This window comes from Odocoileus virginianus, unplaced genomic scaffold, assembly GCF_023699985.2.
Source record: "Odocoileus virginianus isolate 20LAN1187 ecotype Illinois unplaced genomic scaffold, Ovbor_1.2 Unplaced_Contig_22, whole genome shotgun sequence".
Lineage (NCBI taxonomy): Eukaryota > Metazoa > Chordata > Mammalia > Artiodactyla > Cervidae > Odocoileus > Odocoileus virginianus.
In genome coordinates, this window is record NW_027224339.1 from 10,134 (window position 1) to 37,937 (window position 27,804).

Consider the following 27,804-nt stretch of genomic DNA (forward strand, 5'->3'; position numbering starts at 1 on the left):
TACCGCCCCAGGCTTCAGTAAATTTGAATGACCAACCAGTAGGGCCTGTAGCCCTATATGCCAGACTGGGGACCCCTGCCAAGATACCCAACACTTCCCCTAGCCACCCTCTGTGTACAGGGGCTGGTTTGTGAAGAAACATCATCCTTGGGTGATGAGGAAAAGATATGTGGGATCTTCTTACCCCTGAAGTGCTGAATATATTCAGGAGTGAAATGTTCTCATCCCTTTTAGACCCTGGAGTAGGAATTTGTTTTCTCACCTTTCAAGGGAAATGGGCAGCCTTTGCCAAGATAAAATTGAGCAGCTCAGTCTTCAGAGGGCCCCAAGCCCAAGCAGGTACCTTAAATCCTGAATCATGTCCTCCTATCAAGGTATCAAGTTACCAAACCAGACTTAATCTTCATGTTTGGGAAAGAAGAACACAGAGAAAAATCTAAAACTGCACAGGTGAATGAGAACTAGAAAGATTGGGGATAACGGATGGTGGATGGAAGATTCTAGCTAGTGAGGAAGAGGTTCCTTTGACATGCCACAGACATGCCAACAGTATTCCTCAAAGGACATAGATAGGAGTTCCTTAGATTAAACGGCCTCTCTATGCATCTTCCCCTACTGTTTGCTTAACTTTGAGAAAGAACCCTGGGACTTCCCTAGTGGTCCAGTGACTAAGAGTCCATCTTCCAATGCAGGGACTGCAGGTTCAATCCCTGGTTGGGGAATTAAGATCTCACATGCTGTGGGGCAACTAAGCCTTCATGCCACAACTATGGAGGGCATAGTTGGAGCACATGTGCTGCAACAAAGACCCAGTGCAACCAAAATTTTAAAAATAACATAAAATCAACATATAAAAAGAAAAAAGAACACTGCCTGCCTGCCGTGTCCTCAGGATGTTATCCCTGCCTCCTCCAGCTGAAAGGAACTTTTCCCGATCATTCTCCCCTTCCCTGGCCTTTTCACTTTCCCTCTCTCCAGTTGTCATCAATTCCTTTCCTTACACGGACACTTAAAGAGCTGTCCTTACCTTTGTGATCTTCATTTCTTCTACTTCTCTCACCCTTGTGAGAAACCTCAAGGTGTTTTCTCCCTGTGTTTTAGTCAGATTCCACCCTATCCAAATTTAAACTTTCAAGGACTTCCATTATATGGCCCCGTTGCTTCTCTCTGTTCCCCAAAATTGAAACTGTAGTGTCAGTTTTCTAGTTGTTTGCTGCCAATACAAAGATAAACACTTTCTGTAATTTCAGCTTATATTAGCAAGTTTGATAAATTCACTTATTCAGAACATATCTGTAGGTCCTTTGGGATTTTCTGTGTGTACATGTCATCTGCAGACACTGAGTTTTATTTATTCCCTTCCAGCCATTACTCCTTTTTCTTGCTTTATTTCACTGCCTAAGGCCTCCACTACATTGTTGAATAGGAGTGGGCATAGCAGATATCTTGTCTCAAGACAAGTTTTTACCATATCACCATTAAGTCTTTGCAGTTTCTTTTAATGCAGCCCTTATCAAACTTAAGGAAGTTCTCTCTAGTCCTAGTTTGTTAATTTATATTTGGAAAGGGTGTTGAGTGTTATGAGATCCTTTCTCTAGATCTATAGTGGTCATTATATTTTTCTCCTTTATTAATTACATTAAATTATCAACTTTACTGTCAGAGATTTTTCATAATTCCTTGACGTTTATATTAATTAAATCTGTAGTGATAGCCACTATATCATTCTGATTTGAAAATTTGTGTTTTCCTTTTTTTTCCTCCCTTGATCAGTCCAGGGTTTCTCAATTAATCTTCTCCAAGAATTTGATGGTCTCTATTGCTTCATCACTTCTGAAGGACAAGAAAACAAGTATGATGGAGGAAGCTCCTAATGAGCAGATGTGTGAAGTACAGGTGATGAGTAAGCAAGCAGCTTTTGAGACACAGGCAGAATTCCTAAGATGTGTTAAATATAGTCAGCAAGTAAGTTAATAGCTTGTAGGATGCATTAAAGAGAATAAATGAAATCTACTATGGAAGAAACAAGAGTTACTGAAATATAGGAATGTGAATATCAAGTCGATTTAGGGGATGTGTCAGGGATATACTTGTCAGAGGGCCTTGCCCTCTCTGCATGTTGTTGACATGGAGGAACTCTTTGTTGAGCTGTGTGTCCTGATCATAGGCTGCTCCCATCCCATATACCTGTGGTCATCAATGGGGGACCTGGGGAAGCTCCTGAGACCACCTCCCACTTCTTCCCCTCAGTTCTCATCAACACTTCTGCATCACTGAGACTGAGACCCTACAGCTCAACTCCACAGATCCCCCTCACTCACCACACATAGCACCTGGCACTCGCCTGGTCTGGCGGTCTGCCACACGTTGCCCACCCACACTCTTCCTCTATGCGCTTACTAAACACTCTGCCCCATTTTGCCATGAGCCTGACTGCTTTTCACTCTGCCCCATTCACCACTGTCATTCCCACTGTGCTTCATATTGTTTCCAATTTACTCCACTTGGTCCACATTTCCAATATCCACCCTGTCTGCTCAAACTACTCACTCCCATTCTCCTTGGCATTGCTTACATTCAACTGTTTGTTCTCCAGGAACTCACGCTATTGGATACTTCCATTTCTCTCTGCCCTTTCCTATTCACCCCCACTGTCCCTCATTGACCCATTCCCATACTCAGCTCTTCATTGTCTCTCCCCTAACTCCATTCCATTTATCCACATTCTGCTGTTCATCCCCACTCCTTTGCCTCTAGGTCCCTGCCTCACTCACCTCTGATTACCTACATGGCCCATCACATCAGATTGGGCTCCAGGAAGCAGGAGTAAAAAATCAACCTGAAGTGGCAAGACCTGACCACCCCTCCCTCCTCCTCTGTCCATGGGAATTTCCAGGCAAGAATACTGGAGTGGGTTGCCATTTCCTACTCCAGGGGATCCTTCCCAACCCAGGGATCAAACCTGTATCTCCTGCATTGACAGGCAGATTCTTTACCACTGAGCCACCTGGGAAGCCCTAAGCTCCACCTTAAGAATATCTATATTTAAATGTTATGAAATCCTCTGTATCTGGAATCTGACTTCCTTTGAACAGTAACAGAACAAAACGTGTTGTTTAAAAGTTATTTTTTGAGAAGGTAGTACATCCACATAGTACAATTTTCAAAAGTTATCTCACTCCCAGTTCTTTCCCTCCAGCCACCCACTTCCCCATCCCTTTCCCAGAGGTAATCAGGGTTCCCAGCTTCTTGTGTATCTTTCCAGAGATAGTTTATGCATATACACTCAATTATGTATTTACCATTTATTCTCCTTTTTATATACAAATGGCAGCATAGTATTCTCACTATCCTGCACCTTGCTTTTCTCACCCAATAATGTATGTTGGTGTCCAAGTTTTCTTTATATATTCTTTTTTTGCCTACCTGAAAGGTTGCTGTATGAACATTCCAGGATTTCAGGAGCCATGTGGAAAGCTTCCAACCTTTTGTTTTCACAAACAGTACATCACTGAATACCTCTGTATGTCCATCTTTTGGTACATTCAAGAGTATATACAGTCTTAGAATTGGAACTGCTGGCTCAAAAGCCATGTGTGTTTTTGGTTTTGATTCTTTGGAAACATTCCTCCTTGAGTTAAGTTTTCCTGGACTTGCTGTTTGCTGGAAGTTCATGTAGGGGAAGAAATGGGGCCATGTTCTAGGCAGATCAGAGCTTTCCAACTGGATTTTTTTTCCATTTGGTAGTTCTTTCAGACTTCTCCAGAGTCAGTAAATAGGGGCAGCTGTTGGGTTCTTCACAAGAACACTCCCTTCTCTTTCCCCAACCCCTACCAACTGCTCCTCTCACAAGTATAGACTACTTTCTGCAAATATGGCTTGTCTGAGCACTTCCTTGTTGAGGCCCCTGCCTGTCTCTCCTGAGACTTCCATATGGGTCGAGGAAACGTCCCACCTGCCCATACTCTGTTACCACTGTTATGTATCTATATGGTCTGGCACCCAGGGTATAGCCTAAAACTTGGCTAAGAGTCCTTACTAGTGCTATCTCACATCTGCAGCCTTGACCACTCCTCTCTAGCCTTTGAAATCTCCTTGCACTGGTGCTTGATTTCCTCTGCCTCTGACAGCCCTCTCATCTGTTTTCAGCTATTTCCTAATTTTGTCAGATACAAAGTCCTTCCTTTTCTCCTTGTAGCTTCTGGGTGAAGACTGAGATGAAAAGAAAAAAAAAAGGCTAACTTTACTCTCTATATATTTAAACCAGAAGTCAGAATATACTTTTTAAATGTTTAATTAAACTGGCAAAAATGTCCTTCAGTGAACACAACTGCGCCATCAATTCTCTAATGTGCAATGAGCTTGGACTTCCAAGAATGGCCTTTCCCATGGGCTTTCTTTCCTGTATGAGTTCTCTGATGTACAATAAGATTTGATTTTTGAGTAAAGGCTTTCCCACATTCTGTACACTTATAGGGTTTCTCTCCAGTATGAGTTCTCTGATGAACAGTAAATGTTGATTTTTCTCTGAAGGCTTTGCCACACTCAGTGCATGCATAGGGTTTCTCTCCTGTGTGTGTTCGCTGATGTATTATGAGCTGAGACTTCTGGCTGAAAGCTTTCCAACATACAGGACATTCATAGGGTTTTTCTCCTGTATGAATTCGCTGATGTATAATGAGCTTTGACTTTTCTCTGAAGGCTTTGCCACATTCATTGCATTTATAGGGTTTTTCTTCTGTATGTGTTCTTTGATGTATAATGAGATAAGATTTCTGGGAAAATGCTTTTTCACATTCATTGCATTCATAGGGCTTCTCTCCTGTATGACCTCTCTGGTGTAGCATGAGATAGGATTTCTGAGAGAATGCTTTCTCACATTCATTACATTCAAAGGGTTTCTCTCCTGAATGAGTTCTTTGATGTACACCAAGGTTTGACTTTTGGGTGAAGGTTTTCCCACACACATCACATTCATAGGGTTTCTCCCCTGTATGAGTTCGCTGATGCACAATGAGGGTTGACTTCTCATTGAAAGACTTCCCACATTCCATACATTTATGAGGTTTCTCTCCCGTATGAGTTCGCTGATGTATAATGAGAGTTGACTTGTCACTGAAAGTTTTCTTACACTCATTACATTCATGGGGTTTCTTTCCTGTATGAGTACTATGATGTATAATTAGATCAAGCTTCTGTATGAAAGATTCCCCACATTTGGTGCATTCATAAGTTTTTTCTCCTGTGTGGGTTTTCTGATGGACAATGAGGTTTGACTTCTGAGTGAAGGCTTTCCCACATTCATTACATTCATAAGGTTTCTCTCCTGTATGAGTCCTGTAATGTATAATGACAGTAGATTTTTCTCTGAAAGCTTTTCCACATTCTGGACACTCAAAGGGTCGCTCTCCTGTATGAGTTCTCAGGTGTATAATGAGCTGAGATTTTTGGCTAAAAGCTTTTCCACATTCTGTACATCCAAAGGGTTTCTCTCCTGTATGAGTTCTCCAATGTACAATGAGGTGTGACTTCTTGCTGAAAGTTTTCCTACATGCAGTACATTCAAAGGGTTTCTCTCCATTTTTAATTCTCTGATGTAGACTAAGACCCTTCTTTTGCCTGAGGGTCTTCCCACACTCTTTATATCCATAAGGTTTCACTCTGGGAGTTGTTTTCTCATATTCAGTATGGAAGAATAATTTTGCACATCCATTATCATGTTTCTTTCCCACAGAACTTCTACTATATAAGTCTAAATTATCTATCATATTATATCCAAATGATTCATATTTATGGGGCCTTTGTATTGAAGCAAAAAGGTTTGTACTCAGATAAAGTATGTTTCCAAGTTCATTATAGTCAAGGCCACTCTTACTAGTAATTGTTTTCTTGTCAGGGAATCCAACTTGCATCAGATATTTATCTTGGTCATCCTGATGCTGTCTCTCAATCTGTTCATCAACCTGGCAGGCTTCTTCTAGAAAGAAGTACAATAAACCACCTTTAAATTTTGACATTATGGAATGGACCTTCTTTAGAAATGTTTTGCCATATGAAAGCTGATACTGATATGTCATTTTAACAGAGTTCCTGGAGAGAGAATCTTGACCATCAAATCCTATTATTTTACTAACTCCCACTTGCTAGCCTTTTTGTTACCAAGAACAATCTTATCCTAACACTTCAGTCTTTCTTACTTCTACTTTTATATCACTCTGGGGACCTTATCACCCTTTTTATCTTCATTTATCATATGAACTCTTTTAACTATTTCTGATATACTACTTCCACCTAGATAGAAATGCAACACTGCAACTCATGGACTCAAATCTTCCAACAATCCTGAAATCTACACTTTCAATAAATGAGAGAAAGATCCAGAATAATTATCCTTACAAAAACAAAGAAACCTAATGATCTTTGCTGAATTTGGATTTTTGCATTCATCCTAATGATCTTTGCATTCATCCAAGTTTGCATTCACAGTTATTCAATACCAACTTCTACTTTTGCCTATACTATTTCCACTAAAAACTACATCTATTATTAATTCAAATCCTTCCTCATGTTTCATCACCCACATAGCCCAGTCCTTCATGTTTTGCTATATTCATAATCTAGGTAACTTTGAAAAGCAGTTCAGTCTTTTCAAAAAAAGCTTACTCTGATCTTCTTATATAACTTTCATTAACTTCTAAAGTAGTCAGTTATCTGTACCACTCATTTAGACAGTTAAAAGCACAAAGCCTTGCCTTTAATATATCATCAATTACAAGATGCATATTACTCCACATTTTAATACCACTGAATCCAGATTCACCTTACAATCAATGACATGTCATTAACTGGTGGCAAATTTTCTTTCTCAGTGGTGTGTTTTAAAATCAATGGTATCTTGGTCAGTAAATACTTTTTGCACATATATTGAATTTTTATTTTTTGGAGTTTAATTTTCTTCTCACCTATTCCTAAAATTTTATACGAAAAATTTCAAACATACAGAAGAGTTGAAAGAAGAGTACAGTAACTACTCATACTACCACTTAGATTTAACAGCAACATTTCAGATTAATACTGGATTTTAAAATGGATCATGCAGCTGTGGCTTCTCTTCCTGTGACTTCCTTTCTTTCTATAGTAAAGCACTAGTTCTTAACTTGGCATGAACATCATAAAGAAAAGTTTATGTGGTGAGGGCTGTAAGTTCTCTAGCCCAGGATCAAATCCTGGATCAGACTTTTACATGTTCTTTGGCCTCAGGCATATTAGCTAATCTATTTATATCTTACTTTCGCATCTGGAAAACAGGAATTGTAACAGTATCCACCAAAATGTATGTCTATAGGATTAAATTAATTATAATAGGGCATGTATAGCACTTCAAATGTTTACTAGAACAACTACTACTATAATAACAGCTACTACTATTATGATTAAGAATCATTATACTATAAAAAGAAATAAGGGCTGTCTCAGGATATTTAACATGTTCTTGAATTAAATGAAAAAAAGATGAATAAAAATATACACAGTAGACTACCATTTTTCCATGGAGGAAATAAGTATTAAGTATATATTTAAAATAATATAGGCTCATACTGTAAAAAACAGTAGGATAAACTTTTAAATATTAATAAATGGTTACCTATGGGTAAGGAAAGGAAAGAGTAGGATGGAAAGGGAAAGAAGCTGGACTTCTTAGAATATACATTGTTTTCTAGATTTGATTTTGGAATCAAGTAAATATTTTACAAATATTTTATATAAACATAAAGCAAAACTGAAAATAAAAGGATTACCTAATAGTAATAAGTATCAACTCATTCTGTATTTCCTAACAACCATGCTAAAAATTCTTGATTCTCAATGGCACCAACATGATTAAGTCAATTGAATCAACCCACTGTACACATTCTGCAGTCTCAGAATAATACTAACAATACTACCATCAGATGTAAAATTAATAAATTAAAATATTTTAAGCCCAGAATTTGATTTGGAAATATACATTTGAATACATGATGCATTTTCTCTTAAAAGATCTTTTACATAGTTCCTAGCTATGTCAATTTTTTAAAAAGCCTGGAAAACAATTCCCTACCATCCAAACTGTGGTCACGAAACATTACCACTAAAAAGAACCAAAGCTCCTTGGAGAAATGGCTGATTTCAGGGCAGGTACAGGAAATACATAATATGAGCCTGGAATATCTTGTAACAAAAGAAAACTACCAAAGACTCGGGACCCAACTTAAAGGAGAATCCACTGGCCAGAGATGGAGCAGTTTGATTTATAATAAGGATAAGGCAATGGATCAAAACATAAAAGTGTTTAAATCCATAAGTCCATAAACAATACTCAAAAAAGACATATTAGGCACCTTTGAATGATGCAACAAAACCAACTCATTTTGAAAACTGGTAAATAAATAGAAAAATATATGTAACTCATATATAATCAAATACAGTTGACCCTTGAACAACACAGGGGTTAGGGGCACTGACCCTCTGCACAGTTAAAAATTCAACTCTAACTTATTGGCCTTCCATATAGGCAGCTCCTCCTCCACGTCTGTGGTCCCATATCTGTGGATTCAATCAACCACAGATTGTCTAGCACGCTACTATTAACATTGAAAAAGGCATAAAAGTGGACCTGCATGCTTCAAACCCATGTTGTTCAAGGGTCAGCTGTTAACAGATGGAGGACAATCCCTCTTTATGGAAGTATTCCAGCTAGTCAACAAAGAAGGAAAAGTCCTTAAAAGTGCCAACTTACAAATGTAGAACGAATGATAGAAAAAATAGAAAATGCATAGTTTTTCCAACCATCTTAGTAATACAGTAAGTGCCCTACATATGAACCTTCAAGTTTCAAACTTTCAAAAGATGCAAATGAAAAAAAAAAAAACAACAAAAGATGCAAATGTGCGTTCACACGTCCACTCACATAAGTCAGTGTAGTACCATATAGCTGATTGTGTTAGTTGGGTACCTAGGCTAACTTTGTTGGACTTATGAACAAATTGGACTTACAAATGCACTCTCAGAATGGAACCTGTTCATATGTAGGGGACTTACTGTAATTGATTCAGGGAAGAATCATCAATGAACATTAAAACCACTGGGTAAAAAATTTTTGAGGAACAGGATGTTCAGAGTTTGGCAGTTCCACAAAATGTTGAACAGTTATCACATAGTCTAACAATTCCACTATGTATGTACTCACAAAAAATGAAAATGTACATTTCAAAACTTCTGCATGAATATTCATAACAGCATTATATTTAATACAGAAAAAGTGAAAATAACCTAAATGCCCATCAACAGATGAATGGATAAACAAAATGTGGAATATCCATACAATGAAATATCATTCCACCATAAAAAGGGATGACACATACTACAATATGAATGAACCTTGAAACATACAAATGAAAGAAACTGGACATAAAATTCCACATTTTGTATGGTTCTATTTATATGAAATGTCCAGAATAGGCAAAACTAGAGATAGAAAGTAGATTAGTGCTTGCCAGCGGATGGAGGCTGGGGGATGGAGAGTGACTGATAAGGGACAGAAGTTTCTTTTAGGGGTGATAATAATGTTCTAGAAGTAGATAGCGGGGTTAGAAAGAGTATTCTGTGAATATACTAGAAATCACTGAGTTTTTGAGTTTCACTTCAAAAGCATGAATTATATTGTATGTGTATTATATCTTAATAAAGATATTTTTAAAGAGAATCAAGATGCTTTAGGAGACCAACTCTGATAGGAATATCTAAACTGGATAGAATCAGGTAATCCAATCCAGAATTAGACCACTAGTGCCTAGGCCTGTGGCTAATGTGGGCCTGGCTTCTGATGAGCAGTGGGAAATGAGAACAACAGAAGAGGCAGGCCTTGGGGCCAGGGGGCTGGCACTTATAAGACACCTGTGTCTTATTCCCTGCACAGGGAAATGGGACTGTGCAGAAACTTATGGGTGAGCACCAACTTACGGAGAGTGGCCTGGTGAGTGTAGAACAGGGGAGAAGGTGTTAGTCTTAGGTGTTGATATCCCTGTCCTCCATAAACCATCCCTGAGATATTCCTGAAAGTCATTTCACAGGCCCTCACCCCTGACTGACAAGCTGGGATCTCCTGCCCCCATAGCCTGGGTCAATGCCACTTACCTGGAAAGCTCCAAACTGGGATTTTTCCTTCTGGCAGGCATTGCTCTTCCACCTCCAATTTGAGGATGAGATCTGGTTTGGTAACATGATGCCCTGCTAATGAGAAATGAGAGCAATACCTCCTTGGTCTTCAGAGATTCTGAGAAAAAGGAAGGTGGAGTGTGGGGCAGTACAAGGGATGTATCACTTGACACAATGGTAGTCAAACCAATTCACCTGGGTTTTGAGTTCCCAAACACCTTGTCAGGAAAGCAAAGGGGGAAAAGGAACTCTGATCCCTGGAATTTAATGTCAAACTCTTTTATAGTTCAGAGGCCTAACAAGTTTCCAACTTGAGAAAGGAAAAGGCATTCTGTGGGACAGAGTAATCATAAATAGCAAAATTACCTGAGGAAGCGATTCTTACCTACAGAGACCAGGTTGCTGTAGGTCTCCAGCATCACATCTTTGTACAGGGTCCTCTGTGGAGGGTTCAGGTACTGCCACTCCTCCTGGGTAAAATCCACAGCCACATCCTCAAATGTCATGAGTCCCTGTAACTGTATATTCTTTTATTTGAAAATGCTGACCACTGAATGATAAGGATGGGATAAATGTAAGGGAACTTCTGTTTGGGTTCCCAGTTCATGCTAATGACAATACAGGATGTCTGTCAAGTTACTGACCTACTTGGTGGGGGGGGGGGAGTCTCAAGTCATAATTGAGAAACTATTATACTAAATAATAGAATATTTAAGACAATGTGGTATTAGGATAGACAAATATTCCAGTAGAACTAAAAAGATAATCCAAATGTGTAGGGACACCTGAGAAATAATAAAGTTGAAACTGCAAAAGAGTGAGGAGAGGATGATATTTTCAAATAAATATAGATGGGTTACTGGATATCTATGTGGACCAAAAAAATGACATTTAAAAAAAAATGACATTTAACCCCTAACTCTCACCATACACAAAAATCAGCTACAGGTAAATTGTAAATCTAATATGAGAGGTAACACAATGAAGTATCTGGAGAATACTATAGGAAAATGTTTTCATAGGCTTAGGGTAGGGAAAATCAAAAACAAGACATGAAAAGCACTACTCATAAAGGAAAAGATATATGTTACAAGATTAAAAATACAGCAGTAAGAGAAGAGGAACTAAAAGAGCCTCTTGATGAGGGTGAAAGAGAAGAGTGAAAAAGCTGGCTTAAAACTCAGTGTTCAAAAAATGAAGATCATGGCATCCAGTCCCATCACTTCATGGCAAATAGATGGAGGGAAAAGTGGAAACAGTGACAGATTTTATTTTCTTGGGCTCCAAAATCACTGCAGATGGTGACTGCAGCCACAAAATTAAAAGATGCTTGCTCCTTGGAAGAAAAGCTATGACAAACCTAGACAGTGTATTAAAAAGCAGAGGCATCACTTTGCCAACAAAGATCCATATAGTTCAATCCCTTGTCCAGGAAGATTCCACATGCCACAGGGCAACTAAGCCTGTGCATCACAACTACAGAGCCCACCTGCTACAACTACTGAAGCCTGCATACCTAGAGTCCATGCTCTGTAACAGAAGAAGCCACCACAATGAGATGCCCATGCACGACAACTAGAGAAAGCCTGTGGGTAGCAACAAAGACCCAGCACAGCCAAAAAGAAATAAAAAATTTTAAATGCATACCAAAAATTAAAAAAAAGAATATACAGTACTGTTAGAAAAGATACAGTAGTAAAAAGGTAAGTATAGATGGGGAGATTATCTTCAGCTTTCATAAGTGATAAAGGGTTCTTATCTGGAATATATAAAATAACCCCTACAAATCAAAAGAAACACAAACAGCACAGAAAAATAGACAAGAGATGTGAACACTAAAAAGAAAAACATATGGACACATGTTCTGTGAACATAAGAAAATGTACTTAACTCTATTAGCACTCAGGTAAATGAAAATTTAAGCCCCATTGAGACACCACTTGGCACTCACCAGAAACATTATAATTACATGATTAAAATGCCATAAAACTGTGTGGACATGGGAACTCTCACACACTGTTAACAGGAATGTAAAAACTGGTATAACTGCTTGGGAAAACAGTTTGCATTGTTTACTAAAGTCAATGACTGCAAATACTATGACCCAGCAATTCTACTCCTAGGTACACACCTTAGAGAAAATCGGGCACATGTACTCTAGAAAACAAGTACGAGGATGTTCACAGGAGGACTATTTGTAATGCTAAGTTGTAGGAAAAACCCAAATGTCCCTCAGCAATACAATGGGCAAATTGTGGCACAATCTTTCAAAGGAATACTATGTGGTAATGAAAAGGAATGAACTACAACTGCACATCCAACACAGATGAATGTCACAGATGTACTAATGAGCGAAAGAATCCAAACACAGAAGAGCACATACTACATGATTCTGTTTATATACAGTAAGAGAACAGGCAGGCCTAATCTATGCTGTTAGAAGTTAGTAGAGTGGTTAACTTTGGGGCTGGTATTGATTGGAAGAGAGCATGAAGGGGGCTTTGGAGGTCCTGATTATGTCCTAATCTTGACCTTGTTTCCAGGAGTGGCTCCACAGGGTGTTCACTTTGTCATAATTCACCAAGCTGTACACTTATAAACCATATTTCATGTATGTCATAATTAAATGTATTTTATACCTTTATACTTAAAATTATTTTTGACAAGTGCAAAAACACTTCGATGGAAAATTGGAGTTCCCATTTCAACAAATGGTATTGGAATAACTGACTATCCATATGCAAAGACAAAAAAAGAACTTCAACCATACCTCCAACATACATAAAAATTAACTCAAAAATGGATCACATGGAGAAGGAAATGGCAACCTCCAATACTCCACTCCAGTATTCTTGCCTGGAAAAGTCCATGGACAGAGGAGCCTGGCGGGCTGCAGTCCATGGGGTTACATGACTGAGCATGTGTGCACGAGGGTGGAGGGAGATGGGTTGGTAGCAATAAAGTGGTAGAACTAAAAAAATAAAATAAAATGAGAAAAAAATGGATCACAAACCTAAATGTAAAATCTAAACCTAAAAAAATTTTAGAATAAAATATAGGAGAAAATCTTTCTAACCTTAGATTTGCCAAGTATTTTTCTGATGTGACACCAAAACTCAAGACACTGTTAAAAGAATAAAAACCCATGGAATGGGAGAAAATATTTACAAATTGTACATCCAACAAAGAAGTTGTATTGAGAATACATAAGAACTAGAACTCTCAAAACTTAAAAAAAGAGCCAAGAGACATACTTTATCAAAGTTAAATGGCAAATAAGCATATACCAAGATGCTCAACATCTGTAACCATGAGGAAACCAAATCAAAACCACAATGAGCTACCACTACATACGTATTAAGAATGGGAAAAAACATGACAATGACAAGTGCTGGTGATGATGTGGAATAAACAAAGTCTCATTTATCATAGATAGAAATGCAAAGTGGCACAGACACTTTGGAAAACAGTTTTCCAGTTTCTTATGAAGTTAAGCATATACTTCCATACTATCTGCAATCCAACTCACAGGTTTATTTACCCAAGTGGAATGAAAACTTATGTAAATCCCAAATCCTGTACATGAACATTTATAAAGCAGCTATATTTGTAATCACCAAAATATGTAAATAACTCAAATGTTATTCAACCTGTGAATGAATAAACTGTAATACATATAATGTAATCCAACTCAACAATAAAAATGAAAGAACTAATGATACATGCAAAAACATGGGTGAACCTCAAATGTATTATACTAAGTGAAAGCAGCCAGACTCAAAAAGCTATACACTATATAGTAGTAGTAGTGTTAGTCACTCAGTAGTATCCGACTCTTTGTGACCCCATGGACTGTAGCCCACCAGGTTCCTCTGTCCATGGGATTCTCCAGGCAAGAATACTGGAGTGGGTTGCCATTCCCTTCTCCAGGGGATCTTCCTGACCTGGGGATTGAACCCAGGTCTCCTGCATTGCAGGCAGATTCTTCACCATCTGAGCATACTATATGATTTCATTTTTATAACATGGGAAAAGCAAAACCATAGAGACCAAAAATATACCAATGATAACCAGGGACCAGGGTGTGGCAAGGGGTGAACTACAAAGGGGAAATATAGTTGACCCTTGAACAACACAGGTTTGAACTATAGGTCTACTTATGTGCAGATTTTTTTTTCAATTAAATATGCTGGAAAATTTTTGGAGATTTGCAACAATTTGAAAAACATAAACTGTGTGCACTAGAAATACAGAAAATATTAAGAAAAAGTCTTGCAAAAATAGTATATATGTAGATAATATTCTATCCTTGCATAGACATAAAGTGAATTTTTTTTTTTTGGCCACACTATGTGGCATGTGCAGGATCTTAGTTCCAGGTCATGGAGTTGAACCCCGGGCCCTCAGCAGTGAAAACTCAGAGTCTTAACCAGAAAGACTGATGTGAGGTGCTCCTCTCTGTTTCACCTAACTCAGAACTCAGGCCAAAAAGCAGAAGGCATTGCTCTAAAAGACTGCAAGACAAACTAACAACCCAGAGATGCCTGGGGCCAAAGATTACAGTCCAGACAGACAACAGACTGCCTAAGGCCTGAGATTCTGTGGGAAGTTAGGATATTCAAAAACACCCACATACAGGAAAAGGTAGAAAGCCACATACATGCCCAGGACGGGACTTAGGCTCACAAAAGATGTGAGAAGACTAACTGCTCTAATTCTTCATGAGCATAGAAAAATGAAAAGCTTCCAAATTATTACATGAATTGAATGTAAAATTGACACATAAACTCATTTAAGATTGTACAAAATAGGAAAATGCAGACTAGTCTCCCTTATGAACAACAGTGCAAAAATTCTAAATAAAATACAGTTGATCCTTGAAAAACTGAAGGTTAATCCCCATATAACTTATATTGGCCCTCCAAATCAGAGGTTCTTCCATATCTGTGGATTCAACCAAGTCCACAGGACTGTGTAGTACTGTAGTACTCACTATTGAAAAAATCCACATGTAAATGGACCCAAACAGTTCAAACCCACCTTGTTCAAAAATCAGCTGCATAAGCAAACAATAAATCCACATTAAGACAATAATACATCGTGACCAATTAAGATTGATTCCATCCATACGATGATAGTTCAATATTAGAATATTCATTAACATAAATCACCATTAAACAGACCTAAAGAAAAAACTTATATGAATATAACTAATATAAGAAGTGCTAATACAAAAATATTGAAACAGAATTCAATACCCAATCCTGATAAACAAAACAGATTAGAATAAATGATAATTTCCTTAAAATAACAAAAGATAGATAAATATTGATAAATAAGATAGGAAGGAGGGAAGGAATGAAGGAAGGATTAGAATGGAAGGTAGGAATGGAAGGAAGAAGGAAAGGAAGGAAGGAAAGCCAAACTGGAATGGAAGTAAAGAAAGGATGGACAGAGGGATGAACTGGACTGGAAGGAAGGACAGAATGTATGTTTTGCATAGGGGCCTTGGATCACCATGGATAATGTAATGATGTGATTTAGGGTTGGGGCTGGCTACACCAGAAAGATCAACCACATGATTTAGAGTGGGGGCTTTGGGTCACTCCCAGAGGGGCTGGAGAGAGAGAGCAGCCACATGGACAATCATGCCTATAAAATGAAGCCCTAATTAAAAACTCTGAAACATCCCACCCTCGCCTTCTCCCAGAGTCCACAAGTCTGTTCTATACATCTAAGTCTCTTTTTCTGTTTTGCATATAGGGTTATCGTTACCATCTTTCTAAATTCCATATTGAAACATGTATATTATCTAGGGTGAAACAGATCACCAGCCCAGGTTGGGTGCATGAGCCAAGTGCTCGGGCCTGGTGCACTGGGAAGACCCAGAGGGATCGGGTGGAGAGGGAGGTGGGAGGGGGGACCGGGATGGGGAATACATGTAAATCCATGGCTAATTCATTTCAATGTATGACAAAAACTACTGTAATGATGTAAAGTAATTAGCCTCCAACTAATAAAAATAAATGGAAAAAAAAAAAAACTCTGAACACTGAGGCTCACAAGAGCTTCTCTGGTTGACAGAATTTCATGTGTACTACCACACATCAATACCAATTACACAAAGTCATGCATCTTGACTCCAGGGGGAGAGAAAAATGGAAGCCCCACGTTTGGTACTTTCTGGGGATCTGCCCTATATACCTCTCTCTTTGGTAGGTTCCAATGTGTGTCCTCTCCCTGTAACAAGCCATAGCCATGAGTATTACTGCTTTCAGTGAGTTCTCTGACTTCCTCCAGTGAACTGTCAAACCTAAGCATGACCTTGGGGACCCCCAAACTTGCAAGTGGTGTCAGAAGTGAGTGTGGTCTCTTATCAGGACAGTTTTCTCTAACTTCAGAGTTGTCCAACTCTTGATAGATAGAATGACACAAAGTCACAAAGATGCAGTTATCCCTAAGTTAATTTATAAATTTAATGTGATCCCAATTTAAAACACAAGCTTCTTAATGGTACTAAACAAGGTAGTACTAAAGATCATATCAAAAAATAAATATGCAAGAATAGCTAGAAAATTTCTGGAAAAGAAAAACTGTCAGGGAGGAAGCAGCTCTACCAGATACCAAAACATATTTTGATACAGGCATTCTGTCAAAGCATAGGGTTCGAAAGACCCACTTTTTAATTAATGGTGCTGAGTTAACTCGAAAGCCATTTTAAAGACTAGATTGGATCCACACCTCATTGCATAAGGTATAAACACCAAATGGATCAGAGACCTAAATGTAAAAAAAAGCAACTAATCAAAGTACTAGAAGAAAGCATGGGTGAATGTCCATATAACCTGGATGTTGTTGTTGCTTTACTCACTCAGTGATGTCTGACTCTTTGCGACCCCATGGACTGTAGCCCGCCAGGCTCCTCTGTCCATGGGGATTCTCCAGGCAAGAATACTGAAGTGGGTTGCCATTTCCTTCTCCAGGGGATCAAACCCACATCTCCACAAGTCTCCTGCACTGCAGGAGGATTCTTTACTGCTGAGCCACCAGGGACAGGGAAAGACTTTCTAACTATGAATAAAAATCCAGATATAATAAAAGATTAATAAACATAACCACAAAATACAATATAAAAACACTTTGTAGTGCAAAAACCACTACAATATTGTAAAGTAATTAGCCTCCAACTTATAAAAATAAATGGGAAAAAAATGCAGAACAAAAACACTTTGCTAAGTCCGAGGACAAAGCAGGGGTGAAATTTGTTGCAACATATATCACAAATAAAGACTGGTATAACATATATCACAGATAAAGATTAATATCCTTAACATATAAAGAACTCTTGAAAATCAAGGGGGGGAAAAAAAGGACAAATACCTGACAGAAAGTCAGGCAAAAAACGTAATACAATTAACAAGAGAAATAAAAATATCTCTTAAATATATGAAATTATATTCAACTTTACTCATAATAATAGAAATGGCAATTAAAACTAAATAGAGATCATTTCTTACCTAGCAGATTGGAAAAAATTTAAAAGCCAGACAACATACTCTACTGGTATAGTCACAGAGAAACAAGGCACTATCATACATTGTTGGTAGGAATATAAAACAGTATAACTCATATAGAAGGGAATTTAGCAATATCTAATAAAGTGTATTTACCCTTTGATCAGCAATGCCACCTGTAGAAATTTATATAGAAGATATACCTGAATGAAAAGGAAACAACTTATGCACAATACATTTCATTTCAGCATTATTCTTTTTAAAATTTTATTTATTTATTTGGCTGTGCTGAGTCTTAGTTGTGGCATGTGGGATCTAGTTCCCTGACCAGGGATCAAACCTGGGCCCCCTGCACTGGAAGTGCAGAATCTTAGCCACTGGATCACTGGGGAAGTCCCCAGCATTATTCTTAATTGCAAAATACTGGAAACAACCAAAATTCACATGTACAAAGGAGAATGATTGAACAAACTGGTGCATCCATTAATGGAATACCATGCAGCTGAAAAAATGAATGAAACAGAAATGGAACAATCCTCAAGTTCATATAAAAGCCACAAAAGACCTGAATAGATTAAGCAATCTTGAGAAAGAAAACAAAGCTGCAGACATCACACTCTGTAGTTACAAATAAACTGTATTCAAAACTATAGTAATCAAAATAGCTTGATTTGATTGAATCCAAATAGTAATCAAAATACTTGCATAAAAAGACACATAGATCAATGGAACAGAAGGCCCAGAAATAAACCCATGCATATATGGTCAATTAACTTATGACAAAGGAGCCAAGAATAAACAATGTGGAAAAGATAACTTCTTCAATAAATTCTAAAATAAATTCTGTTGGGAAAATTAGACAGCTACATGCAAAAGAATGAAACTGGAACACTATCTTATACTACATGCAAAAATTAACTCAAAACGGTTTAAAGACTTGAATATGGGACCCAAAACCATAAAATTCCTAGAATAAAACATAGGTGGTAAGCTCCTTGATATCAGTTTCAGCAGTGATTTTTTTGGTTAATAAAAAAATCATTGGTTTAATGATTAACACCAAAAAGCAAAGGCAACAAAAGCAAAATCCAACAAATAGGACTACATAAAAATAAAGCGCTTCCATACAGCAAAGGAATCCATCAAGAACAGGAAAAAAACAACCTACCAAACAGGAAAAAACATCTGCAAATCATATAAACTGTAAGAGGTTAATATTGAAAATATATAAAGAACTCACAACTCAGTATCAAAAATAAACCCAGTACAAAAAAAAAAAACAATTAAATAATAAGCAGGGAGTTTTCCCTGGTGGTCCAGTGGTTAAGCCTGCCTGCCAATGCAGGGAACATGTGTTTGATTCTGGTCTGGGAAGATTCCATATGCTGAGGAGCAACTAAGCCCATGCACCTCAATTACTGAGCCCTTACTCTAAAGCCCCTGCTCTACAAGAAGAAGTCACTGCAATGAGAAGCCCATGCATCACAACTAGAGAGTAGCCCTCACTGGCCGAAACTGGAGAAAGCCTGGGTGCAGCAATGAAGACCCAGTCATAAATATTTTTTAAATCAAAACAAAAATAAGCAGAGGATCTGAAGAGACATTTTTCTAAAGAAAACATACAGATGGCCAACAGGCACATGAAAAAATGCTCAACATCACTAATCATCAGAGAAATGCAAATCAAAACCACAATGAGATATCACCTCACACCTGTCAGAATGGCTATTATCAAAAAGATAAGAAATAGCAAGTGTTGGCAAGGATGTGGAGAAAAGGGAATCCTCATGCACTGTTAGAATGTAAATTGGTATAGCCATTATGTAAAATAGTATGGGGGTCCCTCAAAAAATTAAAAATAGAATTATCATATGATCCAGCCATTCCTTTCCTGTTTCAAAGGAAACAAAAACACTGACTGGAGAAGATGTATGCACCTCCATGTTCACAGCAGCATTATTTACAATAGCCAAGACATGGAAAGAACCTAAGTGTCCACTGAAGGATGAATGGATACAGAAAATGTGATAGACACACATATACAAATGGAATGTTATTCAGCCACAAAAAAAGGAGTGCTTGCCATTTGTGACAACATGGATGGATCTTGAGGGCATTATACTAAGTGAAATAAGTCAGAGAAAGTTAATACCATATGATCTCACGTGTATGTGGAATCCAAACAAACAAAAGAACCCTCATAGACACAAAAAACAGATTGGTAGTTACAAGACGCAGGTGGCGATGGGTGGGGATAGACAAAATAAGTAAAGGTGGTCAAAAGGTACAAACTTCCAGTTATAAAATATATATAAGTAAGTCCTGGGGATGTAATACACAACATGATGACTACAGTTAATAATACTGTATCATATATTTTAAAGTTGCTAAAAGAGTAAATCTTGAAAGTTTTCATCATAAGAAAAAAATGAGTAACTGTGGTGATGGATGTTAACTAGACTTACTGTGGTGATCATTTTGCAATATACACAAATATTGAATCATTATGTTGTACATCTGAAACTAATGTATATGTCAATCATATCTCAATTAAAATGAATGAGGACAATATTTGTAAACATACATGGAGCAATTTCCAAGATATATTGTTAAGGGGAAAAAGTGAAGTGCAAAAGAGTCTATAAATATACTACTTTTTTGAGTAATATGAAAGGGGAAATCATCACATGAGTACATCATGCAAAATGCCAGGTTGGATGAAGCACAAGCTGGAATCAAGACTGCCAGGAGAAATATCAATAACTTCAGATATGCAGATGACACCACCCTTATAGCAGAAAGTGAAGAAGAACTGAAGAACCTCTTGATGAAAGTGAAAGAGGAGAGTGAAAAAGTTGGCTTAAAACTCAACATTCAGAAAACTAAGATCATGGCATCTGGTCCCATCACTTCATGGCAAACAGATGGGAAAACAATGGAAACAGTGACAGACTTTTTTTTTGGGGGGGGGGCTCCAAAATCACTGCAGATGGTGACTGCAGCCATGAAATTAAAAGATACTTGCTCCTTGGAAGAAAAGCTATGATCAACCTAGACAGCATATTAAAAAGCAGAGACATTACTTTGCCAACAAAGGTCCATCTAGTCAAAGCTATGGTTTTTCCAGTAGTCATGTATGGATGTGAGAGTTGGACTATAAAGAAAGCTGAGCGCCGAAGAATTGATGCTTTTTTGAACTGTGGTGTTGGAGAAGACTCTTGAGAGTCCCTTGGACTGCAAGGAGATCCAAACAGTCCATCCTAAAGGAAATCAATCCTAAATGTTCCCTGGAAGGACTGACGCTGACGCTGAAACTCCAATATTCTGGCCACCTGATGCGAAGAACTGACTCACTAAAAAACCCTGATGCTGGGAAAGCTAGAAGGCGGGAGGAGAAGGGGAGATGAGATGGTTGGATGGCATCACTGACTCGATGGACATGAGTTTGAGTAAGCTCCGGGAGTTGGTGATGGACAGGGAAGCCTGGCGTGCTGCAGTCCATGGGGTCGCAAAGAGTCAGACACAACTGAGTGACTGAACTGAACTGAAAGGGGAAATTTTTAAACTATACCTTTATCTGCTTCTTTTAAAAAGAAATGTTATAAGCATAAATCAGAAACTAACAAGACTGGTTATCTCCAAGGTAGAATGAGAATTGGGTATTAGGTACAGGAAGATGTGACAATTCTTTGTATATATTTCTGTCTTCAAATCATATTAACATTTTATATATAGTATAAAATAAGGATAAAGTTAAATCAACAAAGATGGAAAGAAATAAAATAAAAATGGAATACAAACAGAAAAAATGAACCTAACTGTATACCAAATAAATAACATAACCACACTATATAGGAAAAAATCAAAAGGAAAAATTGATTCATGTAACTTCTAAACAGAGTACTTTGATTACACATCCTCAGTATAAAAGGCATGCAGTTTGTGTACTGTACTCAATAGGTTGATTTTTCACAGGTGTGTAGGAATTCTATCTTCTGTATATTGTAAGACTAAGAAAATGAATCAATATATTGATGCTAGGAGCCAGTCCTCTCACTGTTAGTGAAGGGAGATGCAAATATGGAGTAAGAGAGGTCTAGGAAGATTCCTGGGATATTGCATAAATTCAAGCTATGCATGTATGTATGTGTGTGTATACACAGACATACAGAGACACAGTTCACTGAAAAGACCTATAAGTAATAATGCTCCAACAGCAATGAGCACACCTACCACCCAGATTTTGATTTCTATATATAATTATTTACTAACAGGAACCAGTGCTGCTTGGAGAAACAGATGATTCTAGGTCTGGGGTAGGAAAAGTAAAAGATGGAAGCTGGAAAATCTTAATTACGTTGGCACTAAGGTAGTGCTCAGAAAAGTATCAGGATGTGACAAAAGGACACAAAAGCCAGCTAGGGATAAGCCCCTGGATAACTCAGGGGCAAGTGAGCAGCAAAATAAACAATGACAATTATAACAGATTATAATCTACTGAAAAAGTCAAAATCCATAAAAATTAAAATTCTGTATTAATGATATAAATAAAGAAGAGGGAGCCCCATCTCCTAACACCATCACTGACCTTGGGCATTAGGATTCCAACATGTGAAGTTTGGGGGCACACAAACATCCAGACCATAGCAAAGGTCAACAAACAAAAATCAATCATATTTATATATACTGGCAATGAATACCTGAAACTGAACTTTTAAAAACAAAACCACTTGCAGTGGCTTAAAAAATGAAGCATGCCATATTGTTGTGGAATGAACTGTGCCCACCCCCTAAAATTCTTAAGCTGAATGCCCAAACTCCCAGTGTGACTGTATTTGGAGACAGGGTCTTTAAGAAGGTAATTAAGGTTAAATGACATCATAAGAGTGGGACATGATCCAACAGGATTTGTGTCCTAAAAATAGAAGAAACACCACAGCTCCCTCTCACTCTGTAGATGCACAAAGGAAAGCCCATGTGAGGACAGTGAGAAGGCAGCTGGCTATAAGCCAGGAAGAATGTCCTCACCAAAACCAACTCTGATCTGGGACTTCTAGCCTCCAGAACTGTGAAAAAAATAAATTTCTGTTGTTTAAGCCACCAAGTCTGTGGCATTCTATGACAGCCTGAGCAGACTGATACACATATATAGAATCTGTATGTTGAAAATTACAAAATGTTGACAGAGTCAGTAAATGAAGATATAAATAAATAAATGGAGAGGTAAATAAATACTGTGTTCATGGACTGGAAGACACAACATAATAAAGACATCAAGTCTGCCCAAACTGATCTATAGGTTTAACTCAACTCCTATCAGAATCCCAGCAAGATCATTTTTAGACATGTAAACAAGATTATTCTAAAATGTACATATAAAGACAAAGGCACAAAAATAGCCAAAAAAGTTGAAAAGGTAGAATAAAGTTGGCGAAATCATACTACTTGATTTCAAGACCTATCATAAAGCTGCAGTAATGAAGACAGTGTGGTACTGGCAGAGGATTAGATACACAGATCAATAGAACAGAAGACAGTCCGGAGATAGATCCCACAAATACGGCCAACTGATTTTTTACAAAACCGTAAAATCAATTCAATGGAGAAAAGATGATCCTTTCAACAAATGGGGGCTACTATATGCAAAACAGAAAAAGAGACACAGATGTACAGAACAGACTTTTGGACGCTATGGGAGAAGGCGAGGGTGGGATGTTTCGAGAGAACAGCATCGAAACATGTATATTATCTATAGTGAAACAGATCACCAGCCCAGGTTGGATGCATGAGACAAGTGCTCGGGCCTGGTGCACTGGGAAGACTCAGAGGGATTGGGTAGAGAGGGAGGTGGGAGGGGGGATCGGGATGGGGAATACATGTAAATCCATGGCTGATTCATGTCAATGTATGACAAAACCCACTACAATATTGTAAAGTAATTAGCCTCCAACTAATAAAAATAAAATAAAATAAAAATATCTTAAAAAAAAAAGAAAGAAAAGGACAAATTCAAAGCCCCCACCATTCTGTCTGGGCTGGCAACTGAAATGCTCACCTGGCCTTGCACTAAGAGGTGGCCTGCCTGTTCCCTATTTCACCAGGAAAGCAGATACTAATGCAGCAGACCCTGTTAAGGGACGTTCTCGCCTCTCCACTGCACTGTGGGGTGCCGTGGGGGCGCGTGCGCCGTGGGGGCGCGTGTGCCGTGGGGTACACCAAGATAAACCACTTCTTGTGATAAGGACCACGCAGAAGCAATCAGCCCATGTCCCTGAGCAGAAGCCCTGGACCCTTCCACAGAAAAAAAAAAAAGACAAAAAAAAAAAAAAACAAATGGGGGTTAGAACAAATAGAAATCCATTTGCAAAATTATGAACCATGACCTAATCTTTATGCCTTTTAACACAAAATGGATCTTGAGTCTAAATCTTGAGTAAACCTAAAATTATAAATATTACAGGAGAAAATCTTCATGATCTAATGTGATATTGTGATTCATAATAAGAAATCCATTTTTGGTCTTAGCTCCCAAATTCTGGCAGAAAGAGCTCCTGAAAGGCTTGGAGTATCTCAAGCAAGGAAAGCAATGAAAGTGTCTCTTGCTGTGTTAACGAGATGACTTTAGGACCCCACCTAAGGAGGGGGAGCTGGTGACCAGCCATGTGATTAGAGGACTGGAAGTTTTACTCCCGCCCCCCAACCTTGGGAATGGGGAGAGGGACTGGAGGTTAAATCAAAAGTCAATTGCTAAATAAATAACAACAAAGCCAACGGCCAATGAGTTAATCAATCATGCCTATGTAAGGAGTTCAGTTGCTCAGTTGTGTCCAACTCTTTGCAACCCCATGGACTGCAGCACGCTAGGCTTCCCTGTCTGCATAAAAATCCAAAAGGACTGGATTCAGAGAGCTTCTGAATTGTAAACACATGGAGGTGCTAGGAGAGTGACACACCTCGACCTAGAGAAGGTATGGAAGCTCTTCCCCATATATTCTGCCTTTACATATCTCTTCCATCTGCATGTTCATCTGTATACTTTAATATATCCTTTAATAAACTGGGAAACATGTTTCCCTGAGTTCTGTGAGCCACTCTAGCATATGAATCTAACTCGAAGAGGGGGTCACTGGAAGCTCTGATCAATAGCTAGTTGTACAGAAGCACAGGTGATAAGCACTGGGCTTCTGACCAGCATCTTAAGTTGGGAGGTGGGGCAGTCTTGTGGAACTGAGCCCTTAACCTATAGGATCTGACACACTCTCCAGGTGGACAGTGTCAGTATTAAGTTGTAGGACACCCAGCCGGTGTCACAGAGATTTGCTTGTTGTGGGGGGAAACAGCCACACATGTGGTGACCAGAAGTATCAGAAGTGTTATTTGTGAGAGTAAAGGAAAAATTATGGGAGTGACACAGTAGGAAAGAACTCCACATAGGAGATACAAGACTAGAGTTTTAATTTTAATTAGGGTGAGGCAAAGAGTTCTTAGACCTGACAATGTTAGGGGAAGCACACTGACTGAAACCGCCCACCCTGGCCAGGCACCATAGTAACCATTTGCATGAGTTGTTTTACGACAGGAGGTCCTGGTAAGGAACACGGAACTAATAAGCCACCACCAACCAGAAGAGTTCAGGAAAGGTCAAAAGGAGACACCACATGTCGACCACCTCCCAGAATCCTTCTCTCTGGCATCCATCTTGGCTGAACAAGGCATGCACCACCAGGAAGGAAACTCTGAGTCAGAATGATTGGCCAAAGACAACCTGGAAACTAATCCCATCACCATAAAACCCAAGACTGCAAGCCATGTGGCAGAGCTGTTCTCCTGGGTTCCCTTACCCTACTGCTCTCCACCCGGGTGCCCTTTCCCAATAAAATCTCTTGCTTTGTCAGCACATGTGTCTCCTCAGACAATTCATTTCCAAGTGTTAGACAAGAGCCCAGTTTCGGGCCCTGGAAGGGGTCCCCCTTCCTGCAACAACACCAAAAGCACAACCCATAAAGGAAATAGCTTATAAAGTGGACATTTTCAAAATTAAAAATTCTTGCTCTATGAACAACATGATTAAAAGACAAGCCACACACTTGGAGAAAATATTTACAAACCATGTACCTGACAAAGGACTTGTACACAAAATATACAAAGAACTCTCAAAACTCAATCATGAGAAAAACAATCCAATTTAAAAATGGGCAGAAGACTTGATCAGACGCTTCACCAAAGAGGATATGCAAAAAAGTAAATAAGCCTATATAAAGATATTCAATATCACTGGTCATTAGAGAAATGCAGATTAGTCTGTGATTGAAGACAACTCCACCACCCAAAGGAAGATTCAGCAAAGAAATGACTTGAAAGGCAATTGCAGGAAACCTTTACTTCCCCGAGGACCTGATGTGTTCTCTTTGAATAGTAAATGCAGCCAGACTTTCTCTGGCTGCCAGAGGCTCAAAGAGAAATTTGCAACTCAACTAATATTGTAATGCGTAACTGTCTGTTACACCCTAAGTCTTGTGTCTACATTTTAATTGGGCCTTTGCTGTCTCTCATTTTCCCTGATATTAACACTTGTTTATAAATAATCTATTTTATGTTTGAGATTCCTACATCATTGAACACATCCATGGTAAAATAAAAGGAAGAGACAACATCCTTACCTGGGGTCCGGCCATTCCCTCCTCTTCTTGGGAAAAAACAAGAGATGTGTGATGACTGAGCTAGAAGAGTGGAGAAGTGTAGAGCATATGAGAGACCGCATCAGGCTTCCAGTGCCCAGAAACATCTGCCTAGAAATCCCCTCACGACAGCTGAGCACGTGGCTGCTCTGTGGAAGTTTGGGAAACCATGTGGTTTTAACAACCACTTGTGTATTCCTGAGTCTTTTTCTCATGCAAAAACAAAAGTTTTCTTCTGTAGATATACTTGTGTACTGACTCAGAAATTGTATTTCTAGGTATTTTCCTTAATGAAATAAATAATGGATCACAATTACTCTTTAAATAGCTTCATCTCAGCACTGACTTTAACAATGCCAAACTTATGATCCATAATAAGGGATTAAATTCTATGTAGCTATTAAAAATAATCTTGTATGGAACTGTACACTTATTACCTGTTTATTTTTCTGTTCATGTATCTAAATTACAAGTATTTTAAATGTTATACGATAAATTTTTAAGCTGAATCATAGTAACTTCTAAATGAAAAAAAGGTAAGTTATGAAACTGCAGGAACCCATGGGTTAAATGTTTAAAAATGCATACACCTCTTACACACTAAAAAATGTCTAAGAATTACAATATAAATATAGGGGCATAAAATTAGTTCCTTTTTATTTTCTTCTCCTCTCATTGCTAATCAATCTACAATGCAAATGTTACCTACTTTAAAATCCCCAAAAGAAACTGAACTTTAAAATTATTATTCCCATGCGTTTTAAGGCAGATCCCCCCAGACTCCACACCACCAGTCCCTGCCCAACCTTCCCAAGCCCCAAACTCTGGGCGAGGCCCTTTACTGGGTGAGTACTCTCAGGTATCTCTTCTTGCTTCTCCTCACCTCACTGGGGCCGTCTTGCCCAGGAGTCAGAAGGAAGCCCTCGGGTGCAGATTCACTTCAACTGGAACATTCAAAACTGGCCCCTACCTAGGGGGCTCGGAAAAGGGGATACAGGCAGGAGAGGTGGGGGTGCCTAGGCAGAAGCTTGAGGCTGCGTATAAACCCTTAGCGCAGGTCACTGTGCTAAAAATGTGTAAAAGTCAATATTTAGTAAGCCCCATTCAACCCTGACTAGCCCCATAACTTTGTCTACAACTGAGCCCACAAACCCTCATTCGCTGACCTCTTGGTCCACCATCACTCACCCCACAACCTCCCACGTCAGTGACCCCCCAAACCTGCTTCATTCGTTCCCCAGAACTCCCCATCACTCAGCCCATCATTCCTACCACTCGCCCCCTCAACCTCTTTCTCGAGAACAGATTTTCTGCCCGGTGCAGAGGAGACAGTTACGAGAACTAGCCTCGGAGAAGCACTTCCGCTTTGGGACCAACACAGGCTCCGCAGCCCACAGGGCTGCAGTAGCCGGGTG

The 27,804-nt window shown here is 38.7% G+C and overlaps 1 protein-coding gene across 2 annotated transcripts; it reads right to left on the reverse strand.

Moving 5' to 3' along the window:
* Positions 1-3,110: 3,110 nt before the first annotated feature.
* ZNF182 (zinc finger protein 182) lies at positions 3,111-27,804 on the reverse strand. Of its 2 annotated transcripts, XM_020901262.2 has the most exons (6): positions 27,662-27,804; positions 27,273-27,455; positions 26,372-26,431; positions 10,583-10,715; positions 10,177-10,272; positions 3,111-5,977 (listed from the first exon to the last, which is right to left on the reverse strand). In XM_020901262.2, exons 3-6 carry the CDS (start codon positions 26,384-26,386, stop codon positions 4,347-4,349), a joined length of 1,875 nt encoding a protein of 624 aa, XP_020756921.2. In that variant the 5' UTR covers positions 26,387-26,431; positions 27,273-27,455; positions 27,662-27,804; the 3' UTR covers positions 3,111-4,346. The 2 variants fall into 2 exon arrangements, with proteins under 2 accessions (XP_020756921.2, XP_070320371.1); XM_070464270.1 differs by having other exon boundaries at positions 10,177-10,269; positions 27,273-27,752.

What these genes read in the sequence shown, in the direction of transcription:
- ZNF182 (XM_020901262.2), bottom strand. An exon ending in CAGCAACCTGGTCTCTGTAG is followed by an intron (nt 10,273 to 10,582) that starts GTAAGAATCGCT and finishes ATTTCTCATTAG; the next exon opens with CAGGGCATCATGTTACCAAA. An exon ending in CCCAGTTTGGAGCTTTCCAG is followed by an intron (nt 5,978 to 10,176) that starts GTAAGTGGCATT and finishes ACTTCTTTCTAG; the next exon opens with AAGAAGCCTGCCAGGTTGAT.